Source organism: Rattus rattus, chromosome 8 (genome assembly GCF_011064425.1).
Source record: "Rattus rattus isolate New Zealand chromosome 8, Rrattus_CSIRO_v1, whole genome shotgun sequence".
Taxonomy (NCBI): domain Eukaryota; kingdom Metazoa; phylum Chordata; class Mammalia; order Rodentia; family Muridae; genus Rattus; species Rattus rattus.
Genome location: NC_046161.1, coordinates 65,017,332 through 65,032,798, shown reverse-complemented (window position 1 = coordinate 65,032,798; position 15,467 = coordinate 65,017,332). Strand labels below are relative to the sequence as shown.

The following is a 15,467-nucleotide window of genomic DNA, read 5'->3' as shown; positions in this document are numbered from 1 at the left end:
AAAATAAACACACATTTAACCTGGAATGCAGAGTGAAATGCTCCTTATCTGAGGTCAGTGGAAAATGACAACTTCTGGTGAAGGAAAGTTCCTAGATAACCCGTTTCCATGTGTCATGTATCTTTCCACTTGAACTATTAGCATTTCTCTCCATGGCTTAACATCTTGATTGGGGAGGCCACAATGATGCAATAATCCTTAGGCTATTTCACTGCAGCACTGTGACTACATTAAACCACTCCACTGCGCACTTTGTTCAGTAGGTTATCTTTCTCTTCAGCTACTTTATTTCATCTACTCAGAAAAGCCTAGCAGCAGCAGTTTGCTTCCTTGTCCTTTGTTAGAGATTTCAGAAATCTAAACTTTTATAAAGTACACAGTAATGCACACAGTACCTAACACTTTAAAGGCCCCAAGGAAATTCTAAACATTAACACAGTTCACACACACACACACACACACACACACACACACACTAGGGATGGAAAGACTTGCCACCAAACCTGAAAAACTGAGTTTGGCACTTAGCCTTACAGGATAAAGCACTTTCCTACCATGTGTGAGGAGGCCCCGGGTTCAACCAAAGAATTGCGAAACATCATGAAAATAAGAAACTAAGTAAACCACACATGATCATACCTGTAATCCTAGCTACTTAGCCTACAGATGGTGGGTTAATAGGATCACTTTTGGACCAAACAGCAACATTACTTAACAAATATTTTTCCATCTACATCCAAACCAGAAAAGTTGATAACACAATCTTAAGAATGGGGGAAAAAACTAACAAAAATATTAACATAGTAAATCTTCCTACTTATGGAAAACTCAATTACATTACATGAAAGGGTAGATAGAGGACAAGCTAAAGCTGGTACATCTCTAATGCCTCAAGAGAATTAGCTGCAATCAAGTTATTTCCAATACTTTCACTTACATTAATTTCAAAATTTGACACTGAATTTATTCAGTTACTTTTCTCACTGTTGTGGCCTGACAGTATAGTCCACCATGGACAAGATGTGATTCAAGAAGGTCATGCAGCTAGTCACAATTCACCCATAGTCTGCAAGAGAGATGGGGTCCTGGTGCTCAGCAACGTTTCTGGATTTTTTTTTCCTTTGCAATCAGTCCAGGACCCCAAACCATAGAATGGTAGTACCCACATTCAGATCTTCCCTCCTCAACCAAACTTCTCTGAAAACACCCTCACAGACATCCCCAGAGTTGTGTCTCCTAAGTGATTCCAAATTCAGTCAAGTTGACAATTAAGGTCAACAATATGATTTCAAAATACTTCTTTTCAAGCCATCAACCATACCTCAAGAAACACCCATGACCAATGTTCTTTTATGCCAATATGTATTCACTCTGATCGTGTAATATTACACAGCTCTTTCAAAAGTGCTCTCTCGGATAACAAAAACAGCCTTCTAAGAACTATGTCCTATATTTCAGCAATAATAGCAAAGTATTTTAATGCATTTAGATATACCATTTCTACACTGTGACTTCAAACTGAAACCAATATCTATTTCTTCACTAGAAACCAGTCAAATCTTCTAGACTCAGCTATCTACATCTCACAGTTGCAAGTAAAACTTCAAGATAACAAAATATATCTATAATTAAAAGCATATTTCAACACATCCATTTTTTAAAAATAAGCTAGACTCTTATAAATAAAATAATAAAGATAGCTCAATCAGAAGTGAAGTTAAGTAACCCTTTCACAATTACAAACTAAAACACAAAATATGAATGACTAAAATCCACTGACTATTCTATTTCTACCATTTACTTAAGAAATTAAGTATTAAAATTTCAAAATGGAATATGTATATATATACTCATATATATGAATACACACACACACACACAATGCTGATATCTGAAATTTTCATATACTTTCAAATAAATACCACCAATACAGATGGTAATCTTCATAAAAGACTAAGGCTTTCAACCTACCTACATTATTCTTCCACACAGATGCAAGAAATTCCAGCCACCACTTCCACTGCTGCTGTACCTCTATCTTACGTTTCAGCCTACGCCCATACCCATGGCATTGCTTCCCATCCATGTCACACTGCTGGCAATCACGACTCTGTAGCTTACTCTACACACGAGGAAAAAACACTTCTGGATTACTAAGATATTTGTACTACTACATGGGAAAAATCAGATTATAGGTCACCAGGGAAATTAAACATCTTGACCAAAATAAAGTTAAAATTTGTGTGTACAAATGACTACCTACCTCCAAGGCTAGCAGCCAAATGGTTCTGGATTAATGTATTTAATCCTATTATTGTCCACTTGGAATTCTGATAATATACTGTATTAATGGGAAGGTATACACTCTAATGTACTGCAAGAATATTTCACTTTAACAAAAATCATCATGACATTTAGCTTTACATAATGAAGCTATTTCCATAACACTGTAGACAGACAGCAATTCAAAGGCTATTTCACTAAACTACAACCTTGCTTAATGAAAATGCCTATGTAACATGAACTCGCAAATCCACTCCACTCACCAAGCAATGTTGTTTTGTGGGTTTTTTAACTTTATTTAATATTGTGTGTATGATGTGTACATGTACGTAGAGAGTGTGGGAATGCAGGCACACATGAATGTGCATGGCAGATGAGAGAGGACAGCTTTTGGGAGTTGGTCACCTCCCTTCACTGTGGATTCACGACACAGCTCATCAGGCTTTTTCTTAAACCTGCTGAGCCATTTCACCAGCACTAATTCTGCAATTTTAATTTTAATAAAACATTTATTATAAATCTTGATGTGAGCTACACTCTGTGCTAGGTCCATATAAACTAAGAATAAAGTCAGGGATGAGTAGATAGCTTGTTGATAAAGTGTTTGCCACATTAACATGAGAACCCCAGAACACATGTGAAAAGCTTGTAAGCTTAGTGCTGGGGAGGCAGAGACAAGCAAATCGCTGTGACTCACTGGTCAGACAGCCAGCCTAGCCCACTCAGTAAACCCCAAGCCCCAGTGAGATTTCATTCATACATACATACATACATACTCACTCACCCATGCACACGCCTAGATTTTGCATATGACAGAAAACAGTTATCTTAGAGTAGCTTATTTTCTTAACATGACAACCTCCAGTTCTACCAATTTTCCTGCAAATTTGGTTATTCTTTACAGCTGAATTAAACTGCATTGTGTATAAATAATAAATTCCTTTATCCATTCATCTGTTGATGGTCTTTTAGGTTGATATATGCTATTATTACAAAAAAGTCAAAAGTTCAAATGTTTGTGTGACTCTGCGCCTCTAATCATCATTAATGTAAACAAAGACATGGGAAGATATTTGTGGAACTATTGCTCCTCAAATAGTATACAGCCATTTGCCTAAACTTTAAAGATAATCCTGTTATCCCCATCTTGAAATAGAAAGTTTACAAGCTGAACCTAACAGAGTACCAGACATAGTCTAAAATCTTAGAGGTTAATTCCAACAAGATAAATCAGTAACAAATATGGAGGCTAAAGAGATAGTTCAGGGATGGGATAGTTCAGAGATACATTAACAGTTTAAAATAGGAGGACTTGGGTTCAGTTCCTAGTACCTACCAGGTGGCTCACAACCATCTCTAATTCCAGTCCCAGGAGATCTGATAACCTCTTTTGGCCTTCACAGGCACCAGATATACACATGGTGCATATACATACATGCAGGCAAACACTGATACATATAAAATAAAATTACTTTGTAAAAATGTGTTCATGTATCTTCAAAGCTAATCGCTCCCCTCTTTCCAAATATATTAGACTCCTATCATCTAACTCTCTAGAACAATACTTGCCAAATTACCAGCCCACAGAGAACTGCAGAGCAATGCAAACTCTTAAGCGTCCCCAGGAAGAAGTGTGGTAGTATTAAGTCACAGACTATGATATCCACCCCTATCTTCTATCTAGAATCAAAATCTCAAGACAATTTCAACTTCAACAACTTAGGTCCTCAAAAGTTTACAGAGTCACTCTCTATTGTAAAAAACTTCTAAGATCTCATTTCAACAGTAAGCCCTCAGTATATTTTGTTAGTTTAACTTGAAACATTTGCCAAATTTTACCAGTGCTTTTTCCTGTGTATATGTGTGTGCATATAAGGGAGGGAGGGGAAGGGAAGGGAGAGGCGGGAGGAGAGAGAGAGAGTGTGTGTGTGTGTTGGGGGCAGGCAATATATAGGACAATTTAGGGAATTGGTTCACTCCTCTACCATGTAAGTCCCAGGGATCACACTCAGGTTTTCAGGTTTAATGGCAGTGCCTTTACCTGCTGAGTCAGCTTGACAGTTTTTACTTTTAAAATCTTTTTTTCTATAATATCTACTCTAACCTGAGACTAAGCCACACAATTCACCAAGTGCCTAACGTATTCCTCATTGTATTACATCCCAATCATTCAATATGGAGACCAACTGCATTCCATAATATTCCATCCTAGCAATGGCCCAGAATATGAATAATGCAAGTCCAGGTCCTTACAGCCTAGCTAGCATCTCTCCTTATCGCCATTTAAAACTCAAAGATCATACTATTTTCCCCAACTAGTGTTTGAAATGGTGAGTTCACAATTTGCATATAACCAGATGTACCAGGCAATCTAGAACCAAAGAAATTAATTCCAACATGTTAAATTAAGAAATTAAAAAACAGGGGTTGGGGATTTGGCTCAGTGGTAGAGTGCTTGCCTAGGAAGCGCAAGGCCCTGGGTTCGGTCCCCAGCTCCGAAAAAAAAGAATTAAAAAAAAAAAAAAAAAGAAATTAAAAAACAACTGTGTCTCCTCAAACCTAATTTCTAAATCTGCAAGCATCATCATTCTTTACCTCACACACTGTCCCAGCTAGTTAGGTGACGTCTTCACCAAATTTCACTTCACTTGTAACTACAATACATAACTGAAACAAGATGCTTACATCCTGGCATTTCCTCCCCTCTGACAAACTTAGTATTTTTACTTTTCTTCTCAAACTGTGGCATCAAAACTCCATCTAATTATAGATACCCAACAATCCCTGGTTCTTATTGGACACCTTGCTCATTATTTAGCTAGATCTGTAGTAGGTTCAGGATGAATTCTTTCTGTAGCAAAGGGAGAGCACATTATCTGAAACTATTCTCATATGCATTTCTGCAATCTACCTAGATCAGACCTATGCCCACAAGTACTAACCCAAGGCAGTCTCACTGTTGGAGAATAACTAGAGATCCAACTAGTAGAAATTATTGCAGCTTTTCCACTCTGGTTGACATTGATTGCTTCATTGTCCCTAATATAAAAATTGACAATGGGGGATGGGGACAGAGGATGGGGAAATGGCTCTGTAAAAATGCTAGTCCAAACATTGGGACCTGAACATAAATGACCAGCAGACAGATGCAAATCTGAGAACTGATGCTCATACCTATAATTCCTCTATTAGTGGGTACAGACAGGCTCCTGTTATAAATCCCAGGAACTCTCTGGCCAGCTGGCTTAGCTAAAAAGGCAAACTTCTACTTCAGTCAGAGACCCTACTCTGGCTATTGTGGTGGAACACAATACAGGATGGCACCCAAAATCCTTCTCTGGCCTCTGCAAAGTGCTTACAAAAACATAATTACATGCATATATCATATATATTAAATTAATTAATAAATAACCTTTAAAAACACTGGCATCTGGGTTAGTCAGAATTACCACTGCTAGGTTATTTTCCAGAACAAGCCAACTCTGTATACGTATGGTCTGAGTACAACTTACAGGAATCAGTTCTTTCCTTCCATTGTGTGTATTCTGGGGATCTGATTCAAGTTCTCAGACTTGAACAACAGGCACTTTTATCCATTTGAACCATCTTGCTGGCCCCGAGTCAACTTTTTACAATTTCATGGGAGAAGCATTAGCAAGTATTAAATAAATTAACTCTTCCTTAAACAACAACAAAATTTTAAACAACCTTGAGGCTCTACCCAACCTTACTACATGGAGTTGCCTAGTGAAAAGCAGACTAACTACAAATCAGCTCCTGCTATTTAAGGTCTCTGCCTCAGTGATTCTGAGCTTGGGGCTCCAACTTGAAAATACCATGTACTTTTCTGTCTACGGGCTTTCCTACTTTACAATATATCTCTCCAATTAATAGTTGCACAGCCTATCACTGAAAGGCAGCAATTGAGATTACCTTTGTCCAGCTCTCAAACAGTCTCCATATGTGCAAACTATATTATTGGGATTAACACAGATTTATTTTAAGACAGACCTTTGCAAAACCATATGCCCACATGATGGCATATACCTGTAAATCCCACTGCTATAGTCCCAAGAGCTCAGTCTAGGAGTCTTAAGCCATCTTGGGCAACTCAGTAATTATGTCCTACATGTATCAACAAAAAGACAAAACAAACAAACACCCCACCAGCATCAGCAAATTTTTCCTAAACATTATAATTAAAACACTGAGCTGTGGGTGCATCTCAGTAGTAGAGCATTAATAATGACCTGGATTCAGTCTCCAACACCAAAGAGAGAAAAAGAGTCGGGGTGGGGAGTTAACTTTACCTGACCCTACTATAATCCTAGCTACTCAAACTACTGAGAGAGAAAGATTGCAAGTTCAGGGCTTGTCTGGGCTACATAGAGTTCAAGGCCACCCTGGTCAACTTAGTGAGACCTTGTCTCAAAATTAATCATAAAGAAAGAACAGTGAAAGCCTAACAATCAGAGTTCAGTTCCCAGAACCCATAAAGTAAAACTTCCAGAAGGCCCCCTGACATGAATAAGTGTGCTGTGGCATATGCATGCAAACAAGTATGTGCACATATACACACAAAGTAAATAAATAATTTTTAAAAGTTCAAATATTAAAAGAGGGTTGGAACGTAAGTCTCAGTATTAGAACGCTTTCCTAGCAGGGGCAAGGCTGTTCAATTCTCTATGCTGAGGGAAAAAAAGGTAAAAAGGGAAACTAGAAATGCAACTTTAATATAAACAAAAGAATAAAAACTAGAATAACAGTGTTACTATAGCACAGCTCTTACAGTAAATAAAACAAATATCGGAGCTTCTACTGTCTAGCTTCTACTGAGTTTCCTTTAAGTAGAGAAAATACATTTCCTCAATTCACAGTTTATATTACTACAGGGAATATTACAATAAGTATTATTACAATAAACATTTAAAAGTATGTGTTTCCTATCAATAATCTAGTAAATTAGTTTAAAGCTACAGTATTCACCATTCAGACTCAGGACATGATCTGTCTATTACTAGATGAATGAGCAGAGTTTTTGTTAAACCTTCCAGGTTATTCATGGGTTTTCTTTCCGTTCTATCCTCCTCACTTCAACTAACACATTAGTACCATATCTCAATAGTTCAGAAACTACAAAGTGACCTCAGCAGTAAACGCTACAAAGCCAAACATACATTTAAAAATATAAAACTACCAAAGGTCATCTACTTTCTCCCACAGAAGAATCAGAATTTCCACTGTACAGGCAAGTGTTAAGTATGTTGACTTAGTTTTCTCAGAGGGAGAAGCTAGAAACAGTTTAAGTTGACAACCTGGCTAGGTATGATGGCACACATCTGTAATACCAACACTCCAAAAGAAGAGGCAGGAGCAGTAAGAACTCCAGGCTAGCACAGACTATGTGGCAATTCAAGGCCAGCATGGGCTTCATGGTAAGAAGCCTGACTCCCATTCCCCACCCCCTAGAAATAACATCCTCAAATTTCACAAGAAAACCAGGAAACCTAAATGCATTTTAGAAAGCTATTATCTAGGGGCTGAAGAGATGGCCTAGTGATTCAGAGCACTGGATGCTCTTCCAGAGGACTCAGGTTTGATTCCTAGCACCAAACATGATAGTTCACAACTGTAATTCCAGTTCTAGAGGAATCTACCAAGCATACATGTGGTACATAGACATACATGTAAGCAAAACGCCCATACACATAAATCTTTTTTTTAAAGGGAGATTTTTTTCAATTAAAAATAAAAAGGGCAGAAAGTTGTGGGGTTCTTTGTGTTCTTTGAGACAAGGTCTCATTGTGTAGCTCTGGCTATCCTGGAACTCATTGTGTAGACCAGGCTGGCCTCAAGACTCAAAGTTTCATCTGTTTCTGCCTCCTGGGTACTAGGATTAAAACTATATGCCACCACAGCCAGAAGAAAGTTTTTAGATAGTCTGACATGGTAGAGTTCACCTGTAATACCAACATTAGGTAAACTGAGGCAGGAAACTCTAAATTTAAGAACAGTGTGAGCCACACACTGAACCCCTGTTTCCAAAAGGAAAAGAAAAAGGAAAGAAAAGAAAACAAAACTTAAGACAGATATAGAGGTAGTGGCTTAAAACTTTAACCTTTGAGATTTCTCTTGCTTTGAGGTAAGTCAGGCCTATTGGTACAGATCTGTAGTCCCAACTACTCAGGACACCAAGCTCCAGGTCAGCTTAGGACTTAGTAAGGAGGCCCTGTCTAAAACAAAAAAGTTTGGGGGCAGGGGAGAATAGAAATGTAGTTCAGTAGTAGAGTATTTGCCCAGCATTTGGGAGACCTCAGATCTAACCTCTACTACCCGAAATAAAACGAAAATCAACTGGCCTCTGTTTGGATATTTCACCACTTAGCAGATACTAGAAAAGTTATCCCTTTAAGCCTACATTTAATTTTCATACATATTTAAAGGAGAAACTCCTAAACACTATTAAGTCAATGATGAACATCAGAGAAATGTCCTTTGTACTCCTCCACCCAACCCTTTGGATTACAATCCTTAGGAAAAAAGAGATCCAATAATATGCAATATGTGAAGGTATGGAACAAGTTATTAGAAGCACATCAAAAACAAAGGAGTGCCTGCCGGCCATGCCCAGTCCCCTTGTCCCTGCCAACAGGGTTCCTGCACTGACACAAGAGGCACTGCTAATGCTGGGGATGACTTGAACTTGGCCTTGTTTAGGTGACACAGTGTACTGGAGTCTCAAACTCTAGTTGTAAAAAGATAAAAAGTTAAAGCTCCTTTGAGTCGATGACAAAGAGATGACAAAAAGTATCTTCTCATACTCCTACTTGCCACAGAAAAACAGTGAAGAGTTAAAGCTTAAACCTTGATATTTTAAATTCCTTAGGCTAAGTATCCAAAAAGTTTGTTTCTGTAGAATGTGTATCATACAAAGCATTTACACTGATTTTTAAATTAAAACACACACACACACCCCACTTACCAAGGTTCATTACATGGATGACTTCTTCAAGCCAAACATTAGAGGATTAATTTGTTGGTATAACTAATACCTTTCTGAGTTCTAACACAACACAATTTTTCTTTTTTTTTTTTCTTTTTTTTTTCTTTTTTTTTTTTTTGATTTTCAAGACAAAGTTTCTGGAACTCTGTAGACCAGGCTGGCCTTGAACCAGTGATCTGTCTGCCTCTGCCCCTGCCCCTGCCTCCCACATGCTGTGATCAAAGGTGTGCTTTACCACTGCCCATAAAATAATTTTTCAAAAGAAAGACTAACTTTTTCTATGCTTAAAGGTAACAGTTAGCCCTACATAAAGGCCTGTACCTACAGTCCCAGCTACCAGGAAGGCCAAAGGATAAGTTGGGTCCAAGAGTCAGAGTCTAGAAACAGTCAGTCAGCATCTCAAAAAAAAAAAACTACATACATAAAAATTCTTTGGCTAATCAGGATAGTGGCAATAAGTTCCTAACATGTGTCCAAATAACATGTGTGAGTAAGGGCATGAGGAACCATGGTGTGCATGTGCATGTAAGAAACAATTTTCAGGAGTTGATTCTCTCAACTAAAGGATAGGGAATAGAATTCAGATAGTCAGGCTTTCAAAGCCAATGCTCCCATCTGAGCCATTTTGCTAGGCCTCAAATAACTTTTAGAAGCATTTTGTACACATGTTTGAGTACTTCCATACAGACATTTCATAAACTCTAAAACTGTCACAGTATATTTCTACAAATTCGACATTGACCAGGACATCTACTAGAGAAGGGAAAACTAGGAAAGTTTGTTTTCATGTTTAAGCGTTTTATTGCCTCCTTCCAGCTTCCCACCCCTCACATTCCGTGCAGTGAGAGAAACATTCACACACAACAGTGATCAGCAAACAGGCAAGATGAAAGCAACCAACAGTTTAGTTCGCCTGAACATGGTTTATACCTTAAAGTTGCCTATACTGCTACAACCATTTACCTTTCCAATGCACTAAAGCCATCATCTACTAAGCTTGAACATACACTAGCCTAAAGCATCACAAAAGTGTATTAACTTAGCTACACATGGTTGAGATCCAATAAAAACAGCATAGAGTTACAAGTAAACATAGGAGGGTTTTAGGGCCTTAAACTGGGCAGTTGAATCCAAAGCTTTGCATGGCCTTGCTAGGCAACTGCCACTGGGCTACATTCCACAGCCCAAAATTATAAATATACCTATATATTCAAGTATTACAATTTTGAAATGCATAAGTGAAAACACTGGGGTTTTTTTTTTTAAGTTTTTAACAGAAGCACAACAAAAATTGGCCTTTGAATCATTACCTAGTGCAGAAAAAGACTCCAAAGATCTGAATAAAAATCTTCACCCTCAATGATTATGCTGTTAATTTACTTTTTCCCCTAAACAACAGGCTACATTGGTTTTAGTTTTCCTTAATAAAAGGCATTTTATATCACTACTTACCTAAGTGTTTACGTTAGTTTTAATTACTTCATAGAGAACAGTGTCTAATTCCTGACCATAATCACTAAAAGTGAAAACAGTCAGCCAGGGCTATAAGCCACGCTACCAAAATACAAATGTTAAATAAAGAGGCTCTTTACAAACGGTCTGAAACCTGGTTCTTAGAAACAAAAACAAAACAAAAAATCAAGCATCTATTAGTGGCTGTCATCTAAAATGTGTGCTTAATAAATGAATAGTACACATGACAACAGATACTAGGTACACAAAACCAACTTCAGAGTAAGCAGAAAGCCGGACAAAAATAGGCTGGGCCCTGCAGTTTAAGTCAATAAGACAAAAGGATGAACACAGACAATACACTACAGAAAACACTAGGATATTTTCTAAAGTATCAAATTAGACGACTGACAACCATCCAAAGCACCCCTGGAAGTTTTCGGGGTTTTGTTTTTGTTTTGTTTCCAATTCAATGCTTTTAAGCTAAGCTCTATCCGAATACCTGGGCGGCAAATCAGCTTACCTAAGGTAAAGCACTTTCTCAAAGGAACAAAATAATCGTGCGACCTCTCTTAGGAAACACTGGGAACGAAATATCGCTGTCTCTCAAACCCGAAGCGTCAGGAAACTTTAAGCAACTGTGAACGCCAATTTGCAGGGGGAGGGAGCACAGCTCTGACAATCCTCTGACTACGCGGTACATCTGCTCCACCTGAGAGTTTAAGAAAACTCTGCAAGTTGGATAGCCCAGGAAGGGTCGGTCTTGCTTCTCTAGGGGACTCAAATCAAACAGACAGACAGATCGAAGAGCATCCTAAAACGGCTTGCTATCCTCCTCAGTCAACTAAAGCCTTGCCCCGGGGAGACGACAGACAGACAGACAGACAGACAGACAGACAGACACACACAGACACACACACACACACACACACACACACACACACACACACACACACACACACACACACTCGGGCGCGCTGGCTGCCAACACTCCGAAAAGATCACGGTGAGGAGGGAAGACGCTCGGGTGGGACACGCACACCGGCGCCCGACACCCGGCCCGGGTCCGCTCCAGATCGCCCCGCTCGCTCGCTTCCAGAACAATGCATGCGCCGCGCTGCCAACCTCGCAAGTTGCTGCGAGTCTGCGCGGTCCCGGAGCTCGGACCCGGGCAGGGTTAAGGTGGCTGCGGAGCGCGCGAGGGCGGCTGGCCTGGGCTCCGCGGCTCCCGGGAAAGCGGCGCAAGAAGCTAGGCAGGCAGGGCCGCCGGGCCGTGGGGGCGGGGAAGGCCTGGCCCGGGGCTCCGCAGCCTGCTCGGGCCGCCGCCGGCGGGAGCGCGGTCCGGGCGCGCGAGGGACAATAGCGCGCGGGGAGCGCGGCTCGGGGTCGGCTGAGGCGAGCTGAGAGAGCTGACAGAAGCTGAGGAGACCTGACACGCGCGGCCCGGCTCCGCGACGCTGCGCTCGGCCGACCGCCGCTCCTCCGCCGCCCGGGGTAGTGTCTCACCTCCCAGCCCCGCCGCCCAGGAGAGGAGCAGAATTAACACTGTCGGCAACACCATCTTCCGCGGCCGCCGCCTCCTCACGGGTTAACCGCGGTGCATCGATCCTGAGGGAGCCGCGACCGGCGCTGGGTCCCGACGAGCCTCCCCGGCAGTGGCACCGGCGAAGCGTCTCCCTCTCGCTCCACTTCAGGGGCCCAGCCGCGCGCCCTACTCCGCCAAAACAGGGCCCTCCCTCCCCCTCGGCCTCTTCCTTCCTCCCTTCCCCGCTTCCCTGCCCTCGCTCTTCGCCTGGTCTCAGCCCCTTCCCTGAGCCGCGGCCCTCCGCCTCCTTTCTCGCCACGTGACGCGTCGGTACCCAATGCACTCGCGAGGCCGCGCCCCTGCCTCCCGCCCCTCCCTGCTCCCACAGGCGCCCCGGGATGGTGCGCATGCGTGCCAAGGCGAGCGCCCGGGCCGCTAGGCCCCGCCGCTGCTTCCTGTCCGCTGCCGGAGAGCAGGGATTGGCCTTGGAGGGCGGGGCTACGGGAGGACCCGCCCACCGCCCCGGGCGGGAGCGCTCTTTTCTCGGTGAAAGTGCTACCTGGTTCTACCAGCTGTTAGGGGCTGTCGCTGAGGCTCACACCCTACCCCGAAGCTCTCAAGCAGGGCTTTCGGCTTCTTTGCCTCCAGAAAACGAGAGGTTTTCCTTGCTTCTCTACCTGCCTCTCTCGAAGCTCTGCATCTGCCAAGTAAACAAAAGCAGTCGCAGCAAGCCCTGTTTTTAGCCGCGATACACAGCTCTGGTGGGAACATACGGGGAAAGATCCAACAGGAAGAAAGGATACCTAAAGGGGTAGTTTCGTGAACCACTAACAAGTGTATGTCACCTACTAGGCCTTAACCACGATAAAAAGCCGGTGGTCCTTAGTCTCCAGCTCAGAAAATGCCCTTTTGTTAGTCTGTCTCCCTCATACCGCCTTTATGTCAACTTCTACAAAACCGATATTTGGCTTCTCATTTACTTACTTTGATTCTTTATTCTTGTATTCAAGAACTACAACTTTAGGGGTAATGGGGGGAGGGATTTGTAAGGGTGGGACTGAAAGGAGGGGGAGCTGCGATGGGGATGTAAAGCGAATAAATAAATGAAAAAAAAAAAAAGAACTACAACTTCATTATAAGAATAAATCGCAAACCTTTTACTTCTGCCCTATATATTTTCTACAACCTACATTGTTAAGTCGAATGTGGTTTTTAAATTAAACAGAAATAAAGACGAGTATATATTTCCCACCCCATCTCCTATCTCTCACCTAATGTATCCTGTTCTTTGAGTCTTTATGGGGCCAAGGATAAACTTGAAATTCTGACTCTTCTGCCTCCCATCTTCCATCTTCCATTCCCACCTTCCGTGCACCATCAGACCTTGTTTAAAGAATATACTTATTTTAATTGTTTTGAGGAATGAATTGTTGTTTTGCTTCACTTTACTAAACTCAATACTACAGTCAGAAGTTCCCACATCATCATGATTGTCCTGTCCATTCGCTTCTACTGAAGTATATGAAATCAACACAGACTAACTGAATGTCGGTTTTTTTTCTTTTTCCTTTTTTAAAGTATCTACTCTTAGGAAAGTTGCCTGTAGACATGTTGCTTTTCACATGTGCTTTCTATTTCTCCCTTACATCCTCGATGTCAATAGAAGTTTTGAGGTTTTGAGTTATTAATCCATCTCTGTCTTCCAGAGGACCTGAGTTCAGTTCCCAGCAAGCACATGGTGGCTCACAGCCATCTGTAGTGGGATCTGATACCCTCTTCTGGTGCGCCTGAAAACAGCTACAGTGTACTCATATTAATCCACCTCTGTAACAAGTTTGATGTTAGGGAGTATTGTTTATAAACAAGTCTAATAATCTTAGCCAAAGATCATTTTCTTTTTAAACTCAAAGAAATCACTGGACTTTACATCCAAGATGCTGTTTCTTTCCTTTAAAAAGCAGGATAGCACTACACTCCCTCATAATGAGTGATATTTTCACATCTCGAGTTTGGGCTATCGCTTTGCTTAACGTCTTCGTTCCATTCCTGGCGTTTCACAATGAAGAGGAAAGCGATAAGGTCTGCATCACTGCATTCATCACACACCTACTTGAGTCTGACTTCCATCCCTGCCTCCTTAAAGCTGATAGACTTTGGCGAGGTTATTTCAAAATTCTTTGTAACCTCAACATTTCCCTTGTAAAATGAAAATTGCCTTTTGGAACTATTTTGATGGATTAAATTCAGTTCACTTAACATTGTAAAGCAATTACAAGTTCCTAGCGGATAATAATCGTTATATGCCGAATAAAGTGGATAAATACTACTTCCTTCCTCAAACAAATATCTAATCTAGTGGAAAGCAGTGATTCCTTGATTTTTTTAGCTCTCTCTCTAAAGAGAAGGAGAGGGAGGAGGGTACATGACCCATAATAATAAGCATGTGGAGGTCAAAGAACAACTTTATGGAATCATCTCTCTCGACCTTCATTTGGGTTCCAAGTGACTCAAATCATCAGGTCTGTGCAGCCCACCTGCTCCAAGAATTACTTGGAGCAGCATTGTTACTTCGTCAATAATGACGATTCTGATGCTATCAGAAACAGTTTTGTTTGTTTTGCTTTCTGTTAACATCTAGCCCATAAAAAAAAAATCCTTAAGTTACAATAATGAGACATTTCCTTAATAAACAAGTGCCATAAATGATATCTCAGGCAAGCAATATTAAAGAGAAATGCTTGCTACACGGACCTAAGACCAATATTGGCCATGTGGCAGAGGACAACCTCGTATCTCTGATTCTTTTGCTGCTAATCCTGAGAGTTGGAACTACATGCATATGCAGCTAGGAATCAAGTGTGGGGCTGCATGCATGCTAAGCCCGCACTCTACAACTGAATTCCAACCCCAACTCAACAATTACCTTTCATTTTTCAAACTCAGGGATACATCCCATTCCTCTTCTCTTACAATAGCATCTCCATTCTCTCAGGAACCAGAACTAAGTAGAATCAGGTGGCTCAGTACCTCCACATCCATGGCTGCTCTCCAGAGGACCCGGAGTTCAATTCCTAGCATCCACATGACAGTTTACAACTGTCAATGACTCGGTTACAGGCTATAAGACTCCTTCTTTGGTCCATGAGGGCAGCAGGCAAACACATGATACACAGACACGCACGCAAAACTCTCATACACATAAAA

General features: G+C 41.2%; 1 protein-coding gene across 1 annotated transcript in view; it reads right to left on the bottom strand.

Moving 5' to 3' along the window:
• Positions 1–12,530, bottom strand: part of Adam10 (ADAM metallopeptidase domain 10) — a 111,954-nt gene extending 99,424 nt beyond the window's left edge. Inside the window, exon 1 of the mRNA XM_032911186.1 lies at positions 12,245–12,530. Coding sequence (XP_032767077.1) covers positions 12,245–12,299 — 55 coding nt within the window. The 5' untranslated portion in view covers positions 12,300–12,530. The remainder of the gene's footprint in view (positions 1–12,244) is intronic.
• Positions 12,531–15,467: the final 2,937 nt, after the last annotated feature.